The following is a 12,428-nucleotide window of genomic DNA, read 5'->3' as shown; positions in this document are numbered from 1 at the left end:
CAAATTGAAGTTTCTATAAAGAGAAGATAGTCAAGATTCAAGAAAAAACTTTTTTGTTTTCAAAAGATTTATTAATTATTTATACATGAGGTATGAGGAAAATAATTTTATTATATAAAGCTTGATGTCAAAATTACTAATTAACAAGATCGTTACATGTGTCAATTGTATCATTCAGATGTTGACACGTGTCAATTCTAAATTTATTAAGAATTTAAAAAATAAAATATAAAAATTCAAAACTTACCATAAAAATATTTTATATAAAAGTAAAATAGAGAAAAGAAAAACTAATAAATAGAAATTCGAATTATAATCGTCTCATATTTTTTTTCACCAATCAAATAATTTATTCAAAAAGACTGTTATTGTAATATATATAACTAGATATTCATCCGCGGTACACCGTGGGACTCTATTTTTTGTTTAGAAATGCAAAATAAAATTTTATTATTATATTAACTATATATGTATATAATATATTTTGTATTTTTTAATTTACTATAGTTTTACATCAAAAAATTGTGTAGTGTATAATTTCCATTGTCTACATATAGTGGTTTATCTATATAACAATTTGTGTCAGCTCGAGTCTGAAGGAGTATATTTATTAATAAAATCTCTCTTCCTAAGTTATGCTGATCTAGAGAAGGTAAACTCTCTTCCTAAGTTATGCTGATTTGGAGAAGTAATTTTTTTTTTTAACAATTTGTGTTAGTTCGGGCCCCAAATTTTTTAAAAATTAAATTTATTATCAACAGTTTAATCACTTAAACTTTCAAACACATAAAAATAAGTTATTATCAACAGTTTTTTATAGAATGAATTAATTAAATATAAAATATATAATGCTAATGGGTGTTAGTCCAATACTTTTGGAAATTTGAATAGGAGAAAAACTTCTTAAGTTAGATTCCTAATTTGATATTATAAAATTAATATTAATGGCATGATTGTAAATAAGTTCCAACTCCATGATTTATTTCATAATTGTCTCCAAAAATGTATATATAGATATATGAGTATGTAAGAATAACGTATGTGTTTTTGTAACTATAAAAATATTAAAGTAAAGATATATATATAATAAATTATTTAATATGTTCATAAATAAAATTTGTTGGTTGTAGTAAAGACTAAAGAGTATATTTTTATAAGTAAAATATTTTTGTGTGTACAAATACATTTTTAGTGTTAATGTTGATAGTATATTTGTAAATGGATATACATTAGTGTATTATAGCAAAAAAACAATTATTTTCTATAACTAAAAGTTTATCTCTTTACTTTTATACATTATTTTTACTTACGAAAAGAATTAAATATATATTCTTTGTTAAATTTTATTTTATTTTAATAACTTTGAACTCATCTACAACTATTTTCTTTAACTAAAAATGTATCTATTTACTTTTTTTTCAACCAAACAATAAATTAAAAGGAAATTCCTCAGTTAGTTGCCCAAACCGGAGGGAAAGGGTTTATTAAAAAACCTTCAGAGATAAGAGAACGCGAAACACATGCAAGATACTCCGCCTTCGTATCTGCTGCACACGAGATCTAGGAGATGAAGAATAGTAGGAAGGACTCCAGCGAGTTAAACTCATCGATCATGTTGGAGAAAGACGGGCAATCTTGGACTGCATCATTGTGAGTAACTCAGCACAATCAGTCTCAAAATGTTGACAAGTGATTCCTACAGCACGTATCCGCTCCATGGTCCACAACAACTCTTCTAACTCCAAATGCAAGGGGACAGGCTCCGTCTTAGACACGAGGTGAAAAACATGGACATGCGAAGATGGAGATGGAGCTGACATGACCACCGTAAAAGAGAGCGCCTCTTCCCAGGCTAACTTATCGCCCAAAGCTTTAGCAATTATATCATTTGCCTCAATCTCTAAACCTTGAAAAACTTTTTTGTTTATGGCTTTCCAGATTGCCCATAAAATTCATGGTAATTGAAGAAGTTGATCAGGATCACCCTTTTGAGAGGCACCCTTCCAGAAAAAAAAAATCCAAATTCGATTACATCGACTCATTTGTAAAACCCTCTGACGAGACCAGAGTCAGAGATAATTCTCAAAATTCACACGAGCGAGGACATTCAAAGAAAACATGATTAATTGTCTTAACCGCAGAGTCGCACTTTTTACACCAAATGTCACATTGGATATTTCGGTGTATCTATTTACTTTTATAGATAAATTACTAAAATATTTACTTTATATTCTTTTAAATTTAATTTTATTTTTAAAAATCTAGACCCGCACATCGGGCGGGTCCTAATCTAGTAGTTTTATATAATCTCTTAGCTAGTAAGAGTTTGAGAATTTTTTTTCTGTCAAATTCACATTTTAGTTTTATATTATATTTAGTATATGATGTTTATGTAATTATTTGTTTTGGAAGTCTTGGTAACAATTTTGATATCAGTGAATTTGTTTTGCCCGGAAAAAAAATTTCGATGGAAAGAAAATTAACTACGTTTTATTTTCCTTTAATATAAATTGTTGTAAATGTTGTACCAATCCCATAATTTGTAACTAACAAAATAGTGGCCAATCAACAAAAACAAATAAAAGTTGTAACTAAAATTATAGAAAAAAAAAACCAAGGTACATCATAAAAATTTTTACAACCATCTTAGTTGGAAACATTATATTTGTACATGATATAGTGGATGATCAGTTAGGTTGTAATTATAAATTATTTATAGTTATATTCTCTTCGTATATAATTTTTTATTTAAGAAGAAAACATGTAGTCTTTAAAACTCCAAATTAATACTTTTTAGAAAAGGAATAAATAATAAAAAATTATCATGTAAAAACTAGATGTTTGTTAGAGAAAATTGTTACAATTGGGCTTAAAAGCCCTAAAACTTTTTGCAGTCTCACCAATTACCCACATAGGTTTTAGTAAATTTAAGCGGATAGAAATTTGAAATGCAGAGACGTGTTAGGATTTAAGATTACCTAAACACAACTAATTATTATTTTATTTATTTCATTATATAATTGTATCGGATTCTTTTCTAAATATGAATTTTTTGCATTTGATAAGATTACTTTTTTTTGATACTGCAAAATAAAATATATTTTTGAAACTAATAAATCTTTTCCCATGTCAAATGAGTCATGATTGTATACTTACAATTTCAATATTAGTATATCTATGCTACATATACTAAAGAAAATTGTATATTTATGGGAAAAAATGGGTTCCAAAATTTCATTTGGATGCAATGTATTTCTGAAATTATTTTCCATCTATGTAATGACTAAATCTCTTATTTCCATTTGAATATAATTTTCTATATTTAGTTTATTATATCGTTTTCTTTCACATTATAAGCTCAACTTTGTGGAGTTGATGTTACACTCGCATTACAGTTATGGCGAATCTTACTCTAGAGCTCAACATCAATTCTGCAAGTAGCCTTTTGAATGTCAATCTCATCACAAAGATGGACGTTTACGCCAAAATCAACATTCGTGACGAAAACACCCAGAAGAAACAAAAGGCGAAAACCACTGTCGATCGTTCTGGTGGGTCTAACCCGATTTGGAATCAAGCTGCCAAATTTTCCGTCAACGAGAGGTTAGTCCGTGATGGTCGTTTGACACTTGTCATGAGATTAATTTCTCGTCGAATCCTAGGCAACAAAGAAATCGGAAGAGTTGGCATCCCGTTACTTGAGCTTCTGAATTCAGCCACGTGGCCAATTGGTAGTGGCAATAACAATCAGGAGATGATACTGATGAATCGTCAGGTGAGAACTCTGTCTGGAAAACAAGCAGGATTTTTGAACTTTCAGTACAGGTTTAAATTGGATTCACCAGTGGCAGTGATGGTTAATCAGAATTTGGTAGACCACACACCAGCAGCTGATCCTCCATCCTCGCAAATGGAGCCTCTACCTTTGGCTCCACCAGAAACACCGATTGAGTTTCCTAGGCTGCCTGAGCCACCAAGTCATTCGAGACATCCATTTGCCGTTGGACCGAGCGATGACTATGCAGTTGCCGTTGGACCGAAAGACGATGATCACCTTCCCATACATGTCTATAAAACTGTGACAATGGAGCAAGCCATTGGTCATCACAACTACATACCACCATCACCGAGCCTCCAAGGATATGAACCGTACGATTATAGAATGCCGACACCACAAGCATCACTACCGCCGGCACCACCGTCGTCACCAATAGGATATGATGGATATGGAAGGTGGATGTAACAAGAGCCCAAGGAGAGATGATAGAGACTTGGATTGGAAGCTGGGCTTTTTTGGGTGGGTTCGTTGTGTCTGTCTGATGGGCCAAACTCTTTTGTTCATTTTTCTTTGTATTTCTGTATTTCGCTTTCTTTTCCTTCTCTTCTGTAATCCTCCTCTATAAACAATTTCCTTCCCCTCTTAGACAACTTGATGAACTCATTGATCACCAAAATTACCCGACTAACTTCGACATACTGTATTAAAAAAGCAAAACAAAACGAAAAGCCATATTAGATCGGATGAACAAGAACAAGACCAAGTCTCGGGAATAACAACAACAACCTATCAGATAAAAAAGTAACATTATTATTTTTATTTTTATTGTCATTTTTTGTATTTTGAAAATTTGAGCGTCTGGTCTGAGCAACGACATCACTACTACTAATAAGGTCTCTCTCTCTCTCATGTTTGTTTCTTCTCACTTTACCAAATCTCTTCTTCTTCTTCTTCTTCTTCTTCTTCTTCTTCTTCGCCTGTAATTGTCTCTTTAAAATCTATAGATAATGGCGGACCAAACCTCCGATTCAACATCTCCACCGGCTCCTCTCTCCGTATCTTCTCCTACTGCTCCTGTAATCTCTCGCTCTCTCTCTCTCGTTTGCTCTCTAATTGCTTTAATTTATACGTGAGTAGTCTTAGGGTTCGTCTGGGTTTCTGAGTTGTTAATGTTCAGATTGAGATTTGTGCGGTTGTTTTATCATAATTGGGGTCTTTGATTTCAGATTTATCTAGGGTTTGGGATTCAATGTGGCATTGTTTGGAACCTTAGATCCTTTGCTTTGTCTGCAACTTGTAACACATCTTTTGTTTTGTGGTCTTGATTCGAATTGAAGTGTTATAGAGAAGGTCTCGTTAATGGATCTTGGGGCTACTCACTGTGTATCTCTTTAGATTTGGTAGTCAGATTTTGTTTGAACCATTCTCTCAGATTCTTTGTAGTCTGTTTATATAGGTATCAGACTTATGATTTTGTTTTTGAAGTGGTGGAATTGGAAACTGATGTTGTTGATCTTGGTTGTTTCTTTCTTTGTTGCAGAAGAAGGATAATACCAGTCCTGTTGATTCAAAGCTCACGGTATGTTGCTTTCTATCTTCTGATCAAAGGGTTTTTTTCTCAAGTCCTTGATTCTGTTTTCTGTAGGAACTAAACGAATCGAGGGCTGAGTTGCTTAACAGGATCCAGAATCTGAAACAGGTTTTTTTAACACCATATATGTTCATCACTGACTTTTTCATCTTGTTATAGACATCTATTATCTTCTTTTTTAACAGGTTTTTTCTTGTTATATAACAATCTTGTATCTCTTCATCTGTTCATTATCGTCACAGGACTTACAGAGTTGGAGAGGTAAATTGGACACTCAAGTTAAAGTCTACCGTGAGGTGAGTTCCATTTCTATTCCTGTTTCTACTTTTTGTGGTTTTACAGGAGCTCTCCTCTTGAACTGCTATAAACTCTTCCTTGGTGCTTTACAGGAGCTCTCTGGGCTAAAGAAGACTCTGAATCTTGAAGTTGAGCAGCTCCGTGAGGTATGTATGTATGTATGTATGTATGTATATTGAGCCAGGATGCACATCGATATCATACCAGTTTCTGTTTCTTGATACATGCTTGATTTCGTTTCGTTTCCATAAACAAAACTAGGAATTCAAAGATCTGAAAACCACCTTAAATCAGCAACAAGATGATGTTTCTGCTAGCCTGAAAAACTTAGGCGTGAGTCTCCTCATACTCTCTCTTCTTCCTTACTATTTTCAATAGATTAGAAAAAAAAAAAAATACTGGCTTTTAAGCTTACAGCGGCTAATCTATGTTTCCTCCACAATTCTCTATTTTTGTGACTTGCAGCTACAAGATAACCCCAAAGATTCAAAAGAGCAAATGGATAAGAGCAGTGAGGTAATAGAAGAGAAACTCGAAGCTCCATCGACTGATGACAATGCGAAAGAATCAGAGCATTAGATGTTTGTTCTTATGATCTTGTCACTATTACTACTACTACTACTATTAATTACCACTACATTGAGATTGTACTGGTACGCTTAAAACGTGTAGTTCTGCGGTTTAGTTGATTCTAATGATGCACCATGACTCAATGGTTTGCAGCGGGTTGCTATGCCAATAACTTGATTCCAAATACAGAACCAACTTTAGTTCATATCTCAAAAAATCAAGCTTCTCCTCCGTTCTTGACATCAAACGTGATTTTTAATATTTATGCATATCAATCCCATTATTGATCCCAAAGTTAATATGCAAAATCTTAAGATAGGAATAGGAGCTACATGTAAAGTTGTGCATTTCCCTAATTTTAAGATATATTACATATAGAAGCTTTTGAAATTTCAAAATGGATCAATCAATGAACCAACCAACCAACCAAGTACTACATGATACCAATAATTTCACTTGTGTGTTTAATTTTTGAAATAAAAGTTACTCCTTTTTTTTTTTCTGTTTCTTCTGATATTCTTCTTCATTTGTTCAAATTTTTCAATTTAGCTTTTGATTTGTCAACCAATTTGAGCCTAACTATATAATGTTTTCTTTCATAAGTTGGTACCATAATCAATAAAATAAAAAAACGAAGTTTATTGAAGGACACAAAGCACCTAAAACGCGTTAAAACATTTATTTTTATACAAGTGTCAAGTGGCATAAACCCGTAAATATTCCAGACGGTAGTGGCAATTTCAATAACACTTTCTCTTTTAAACCATTTCTCTCTCTGTCTTCAATAAAACTTTTCAAACACTCCAAAAAAGCTTTGAGAAAAAGAAAAAAAGAAAGAAACAATGAGAGGACTCTCCACAAAATCCGGTGCGATAATCACCGCAATTCTCACCGTCAACTTCTTACTCACCACCGCCGCAACAATAACCTCCCAATCCTCTGTCGGTGATTTCATGCCGATCATCGAGTCGAGATGCACCGGTTCCATCGCCGAGTGCTCCTTATCATCCTCAGAGTCAGAGGAGTTCGAGATGGACTCTGAGATCAACAGGCGTATATTAGCTACGACGAAGTACATAAGCTACGGAGCGCTGAAGAGGAACACGGTGCCATGCTCACGACGCGGCGCATCTTACTACAATTGCCGACGTGGAGCTCAGGCTAATCCTTACTCTCGTGGTTGTAGTGCCATTACTCGTTGCAGACGATGATGATTTACCAATTTACTACTTTCTCTTCTCTTTTTTATGTACTTTAAAAGTTTTAATCCTCCATTCTTTATATTTATACAATTTTTTTCCTAAGAGTATTATTTACTTATGTTTATAATTTCATTGCAGTATCATTTTCAATTTCGTGAACATATATAGTAGTAGTGTATGTACATTTCATTGCAATATAAGTTTGATATATGAACAGATATATATATATATATATATATATATAGATGTATACATTTCTGATTAATATATTTATCAGGAATTATCAGTAATGATTAAGGTGTAGTGTGAAATAATAGTAATAAAGAAAACAATATTTATGTGTATGGGTGCTTTTTGCATGTGCAGGAGAGAAATCCAGGTGTTCATATCATATGGAATAAATGTGATTTTTAAAAATTTTAGGTTTTAAATCTATAGCTGTTGTTCATAATTCAAATGGAGACAAATATGATGGCGATTAATAAATTTTGTTCCTACCAAAAAAAAAAAATACATTTTTGGTTTACTTTTTATTGTTGAATAATGGAGTAATATTTAAACTGTGGAGAAGTGGGAAAAATAGAGAGAGTCAATAATTGGGATTGGTTGGGGCCAAAAAACTAAACGGGCAGCTTCACATGCAAATGCTTTCGGCAGAACCACACGTGGCTTATTTATTACGTTTTTTTTCTGGTATAGAAGTATAGAACTAACAATAAATTTATACTATTAAATTAGATATTACTACAATTTGTGTAAAAAACAAAGAAACGAAAAGAAAAATATGTCAACAATTGTGAGTACAACAGCTTACTTGTCTTGTTGGAGGAGCCACTTGGGGATGGGGGAGGAGAAAAAAATGACAAAAGAAAAGAAAACGTTACAATGAGAGAAGTGAGAACAAGAGAAAAGAAAAAACTAATTTACTCCCATAATTAGAGGGGAGGCTGATTTTTGGGGAGAAAGGTCAAAAAAACAAATGACAAAGCAATAAATATAGAGCAGACACTTTAATTTTTAATGCACTTCATCTAAACGGCCCTTATTTGCTCCTTGGTCCCTCGAGGAGTTTGTCACATTTACGTATAAAAACTATAACTACAAAAATAAATCTATACCCTACAAAAATAATACTATAAATTACTGAGTTACTACATAGCCAAAGTGTGGAGCAAGGGAATCAATTGCTGGAACGCCACTTTGTGGAAAAAAATTATCGTGAATGCTACCGTTATGTTTTTATTTATTTTTCTAATATTCTTTTTAATTAAAATACATGAAAAAGACTAAAAACCCATACTTTATATTTACAACTATCCTATCTTATTCTAAACACTTAACCATTTCTTTTCTCTTTCTCTCTCGCCGACAGATCTACAGATCTGAAAAAACAAAAAAATTAGTTTTTTTTTGAATCTTTTAGATTTCTCGTTCTTATTGTTATGTGTGTGCTGCCATAGCCAAAACTTATCTCGGTTCTCTTTTTGTTGCACTTGAGATGGCGATTTACAGCGATGTTAACAAAAGAGAGGGATTGCAAGGAGAATGTGGAGAATAACCGTAAAGATGGTGTAAGACGAGATGGTGGTGAAGAAGGGAGATCAAGTGAAGGTTATGTGAGATATGTGAACAATCGCTGCAAGAGAAGACAGTCCATGGCAGAGAATCGGCAAGCAGAGACGAGTTAGTAAGGGTGGCGGCGCTAGGGTTTACGATTTGCACCAGTTGTACTAGGGTTATACCATTTGTTTTAGTTGTACTATTATCTCTTAGTTATACCTTTTGTACTAGTTATTCTATTATCTGTTAGTTATACCAGTTGTACCAAATGTTATATATGTTTCGATTGTATCATTTGTACTATTTGTCCTATTACATCTTAGTTATACCAGTTGTACCATTTGTTGTATATCACTCAATTAAACTATTTGTACTAGTTGTTCAATTCTCTCTCAATTGTACCAATTCGTCTGTAATTTCATTAAGGCTAATTTGGGGATATCACATTTAACGGTGGTACTCAGATTACAAAGTGGCACACAGATTATTTTTTTCCCCAAAGTGGCATTCTAGCCCTGCGCTCGGAGCAAGGGGGTTTCGACCGCAAACTCATACCTCATGAACAACCATATACCAACTCATCACCAGCCGATTGTTATTGACAAATTGATAATGATAAGTTTGTTTCGTTGCTTCTGCTTACGTTTATATTATTGTTTTTTGAAACCAACCTCATACCTTTAAACGAATAGGGCATAAAAAGTAAACTGGACTATATTCTTTTGTTTGAATTCACGTTGGGCGTAAAAGTAAACTGGAATATATTTTTTACTATAGAAGTATCACTTATTTTGTTTTAAGTAAAAACACATGCGAACATAGAAATTGCGTTTTCAAACTTGAAATCCTAATACAGATATATGAGTTCAAATAAATCCTAAACCATATCTACATTACTGTATATTAAATGGTTAAAACTTGTCATTGCTGTATATTCGGTCTACCTATGGCTCCAAATTTACTTCCGGAATCAAACCGAAGATGTAACAATAGTCAAGTTGGAAACTTCGTTCGCTAGTTTTTTTTTTTCCCTTATAACTTGTGGTTGTAATGACTTCTCACTACTCTCGAAACCAAAATAGAAAAGGTAGTTCAATAGTTCATAAGTGCAGAGTAATGTAACGCACCACATCATCAATCTAACTTAACAGTAATACTCATTTCTTAAAACAGGAATTTAAAAGTAAATACTGCTCTTAACAAGTTTCCATAGATTTTTTTCTTTTCTTCTGCAAATGCTGTTATAAGCAAAAAGATCATGACCAGTCAAGCATTTGATAGCTGGTGAGCACCACTCTCCCTTTTCAACTGGAACTAGCCGGTGTTTTGGGTTCATCTTTGACGGCTGGAGGAGGAGTGCCTTCTACTCCCATCTCGGCTCTTAGATCATTGATGCTTTGCTCCAGCTCATTGATTCTACCTCCCATGTCATCAAGTGAACCATCAAAGTTAAGGAGATCAAAACCAAAATGTCAAGAACACAAAATTGCTGATCAAAGAGTTCCCACAGATTCCAAAATTTGTACAACATCATGGTGACAAAGTTGGATTTTGTTAGCGAGCAGAAGAACAAGTATGTATATAATATCAACTTAACAAGAGAACATACAATGGAACAATGTGGTTCTATGACTATCCATAGAATAGACTCATTTAGACTCTCAAGACTTACTTAAATCAGAAACAGATTCTATTGATCATTGCTTATTTCTAGTACTAAATTTCTTTTCTTAAAGACACAAAGAATCACTTATCACGGATCATCATTACTGCTCTAGGAGGGAGACATATAAATTATTCTAATGCAAGCAACATTCAAGCAAAACCACAGATTGGTATAAGGATATTCTTTGTGATGATGGAGTCCGACATTGTCTGGAACCTGGTTTGCTGAAACACACAATGAGACCAAATTTAATCAGAATCTACCTATTGAAGTTACAATTTTAAGGCCTACGAAGACATAAAAAAGCTGAAAAACTTACCATCTGATGGAGAAGATTTTGGACCTGCGTATAACATTTCAAGGTATCAGTGATATAACCAAGTGATGATATTGTCTCAAAATGAGAAACATACCAAACAAAGAGAAGAAATAACTCTATTAGAAACGGAAACTCACAAAAGCTGTCATATCAGCAGTGCTCTGCTTAGAGTCCTCAGAATCATGTCCATCCTGTAACCATAAAGGAAGATACTGTGTAAGACGAAGCAAAAACACAACCCAATTGGATCTATTGCATGCATCAAGACATGAAGATGAAGCATAAACCTATTGCTCATGAAGTATAATTTCTATCTGAATTATCTTAGTACCAACATCATCACACACAGAAAACTCAATACATTGACATTCCAAAGAAAACTTATATGGCGCGCCAATCAGATCCTGAACTTTTATCATCACAGTACTGGAGTTCCAGCAAAGACTGAAATCCTCAAGTACAAAAAAGAATATAAACTCAACTTCGAAAATCAATCCACATATGAACCTAATCCGAAGATAGAAAATCTGAACTCTATTGCTGATGCTTTATATCAACGTAAAAACTCGTGTTAAGGACAAACAAGTATAAGCTTATATAGCTCATGGAGGATAATCTCAATCTGAAATTTCTTAGTACCAACATCAAACACACACAAGAAAAAAAAAATCCGATACATGAACATTTCTAAGCACGGCTATACAACAAAGAAAACAGATTCTAAACTTATTTCAAGTTTCGCGATACTGGAGTTCTTGCAAAAAACCGAATTCTAAAGTATGAATCCAACAAAAAAATCCCCAAAATCGTGCAGATTTCGCTATATAAACTCACAATTTGGGTAATCGATCTACAATAACAGAACAAAATTCGGAAAAAAAATCATGCCAGATTCCAATAAACCGTTTAAAAAACCTAATCCGAAGATATATCATAGGAAAAAAATTTAGTCTTAAAATTAAATCGAAAAAATCCAGGTAACGAGCCTAGGGTTCGTGAATTGATACAACAAATTCAAGAAACGCGCACTGATCTGAAGAAGGAGACATACCATTTTTAGGGTTTTTTCTTCAGTCTGATCGGACGATTTGGGGGAAATTTTGATTCAGCGAAAAGCGATGAGAGGATTGAGAGAAGCGATGTGTGTATAACCCAGACTTATAGATCTGAAATGTCTAAAATACCCCTCTTTACTTTAGTATCCGTCGTTATGATTTCACTGGGTGGGATCGTGTGTGTGTGTGTGTGTGTGAGTGTGTGTGATTCAAATTTCAATTTCAAATTTATATGGACGTTTTGGTAGTGAGATCTAGATCTTTGGATGATCCAATTTGGTTTAATTTTAAACGGATTACAAATAAAAAATGTGGGTGTCGATATAAAAAGAAAAAAAAGTTTATTTGACAAAAAAGGAAAAACTAAAAGTTGATAAATAAATCTTTGGC

The 12,428-nt window shown here is 33.3% G+C and overlaps 4 protein-coding genes across 5 annotated transcripts; 3 read left to right on the top strand and 1 right to left on the bottom strand.

Moving 5' to 3' along the window:
• Positions 1–3,383: 3,383 nt before the first annotated feature.
• On the top strand, positions 3,384–4,428 carry LOC104733616 (uncharacterized). The gene has a single exon (XM_010453185.2). The coding sequence runs from the start codon at positions 3,398–3,400 to the stop codon at positions 4,241–4,243; it is 846 nt and encodes a 281-aa protein (XP_010451487.2). The 5' UTR covers positions 3,384–3,397; the 3' UTR covers positions 4,244–4,428.
• Positions 4,322–6,405, top strand: LOC104732060 (uncharacterized). Of its 2 annotated transcripts, none has more exons than XM_087479707.1 (8): positions 4,322–4,671; positions 4,783–4,854; positions 5,319–5,357; positions 5,424–5,477; positions 5,612–5,665; positions 5,759–5,812; positions 5,928–5,999; positions 6,132–6,405. In XM_087479707.1, the coding sequence occupies exons 2-8, from the start codon at positions 4,786–4,788 to the stop codon at positions 6,243–6,245; spliced, it is 456 nt and encodes a 151-aa protein (XP_087335833.1). In that variant the 5' UTR covers positions 4,322–4,671; positions 4,783–4,785; the 3' UTR covers positions 6,246–6,405. The 2 variants fall into 2 exon arrangements, with proteins under 2 accessions (XP_087335833.1, XP_087335834.1); XM_087479708.1 differs by having other exon boundaries at positions 4,387–4,579.
• Positions 6,406–7,013: 608 nt separating this feature from the next.
• On the top strand, positions 7,014–7,540 carry LOC104732059 (protein RALF-like 33). Its single transcript, XM_010451585.2, has one exon. It carries the CDS (start codon positions 7,079–7,081, stop codon positions 7,445–7,447), a length of 369 nt encoding a protein of 122 aa, XP_010449887.2. The 5' UTR covers positions 7,014–7,078; the 3' UTR covers positions 7,448–7,540.
• Positions 7,541–10,077: 2,537 nt separating this feature from the next.
• LOC104732058 (heat shock factor-binding protein) lies at positions 10,078–12,338 on the bottom strand. The gene is made up of 5 exons (XM_010451584.3): positions 12,035–12,338; positions 11,121–11,174; positions 10,984–11,007; positions 10,846–10,888; positions 10,078–10,433 (listed from the first exon to the last, which is right to left on the bottom strand). The coding sequence occupies exons 1-5, from the start codon at positions 12,035–12,037 to the stop codon at positions 10,303–10,305; spliced, it is 255 nt and encodes an 84-aa protein (XP_010449886.1). The 5' UTR covers positions 12,038–12,338; the 3' UTR covers positions 10,078–10,302.
• Between the last annotated feature and the right edge of the window lie 90 nt (positions 12,339–12,428).

The sequence above is a fragment of the Camelina sativa genome, chromosome 12, assembly GCF_030686135.1.
Source record: "Camelina sativa cultivar CO46 ecotype springtype chromosome 12, ASM3068613v1".
Lineage (NCBI taxonomy): Eukaryota > Viridiplantae > Streptophyta > Magnoliopsida > Brassicales > Brassicaceae > Camelina > Camelina sativa.
This window is presented reverse-complemented; position numbering and strand designations above follow the sequence as displayed.

Bases quoted from the DNA above. Each gene is read 5' to 3' on its own strand.
- LOC104733616 (XM_010453185.2), top strand. From the start codon at position 3,398: ATGGCGAATCTTACTCTAGAGCTCAACATCAATTCTGCAAGTAGCCTT.
- LOC104732060 (XM_087479707.1), top strand. From the start codon at position 4,786: ATGGCGGACCAAACCTCCGATTCAACATCTCCACCGGCTCCTCTCTCC. The intron at 5,358-5,423 runs GTATGTTGCTTT...TGTTTTCTGTAG, and splicing joins CTGTTGATTCAAAGCTCACG to GAACTAAACGAATCGAGGGC. The intron at 5,813-5,927 runs GTATGTATGTAT...AAACAAAACTAG, and splicing joins AAGTTGAGCAGCTCCGTGAG to GAATTCAAAGATCTGAAAAC.
- LOC104732059 (XM_010451585.2), top strand. From the start codon at position 7,079: ATGAGAGGACTCTCCACAAAATCCGGTGCGATAATCACCGCAATTCTC.
- LOC104732058 (XM_010451584.3), bottom strand. The intron at 11,008-11,120 runs GTGAGTTTCCGT...TGTTATACGCAG, and splicing joins CTGCTGATATGACAGCTTTT to GTCCAAAATCTTCTCCATCA. The intron at 10,889-10,983 runs GTAAGTTTTTCA...TGTGTGTTTCAG, and splicing joins AAAATCTTCTCCATCAGATG to CAAACCAGGTTCCAGACAAT.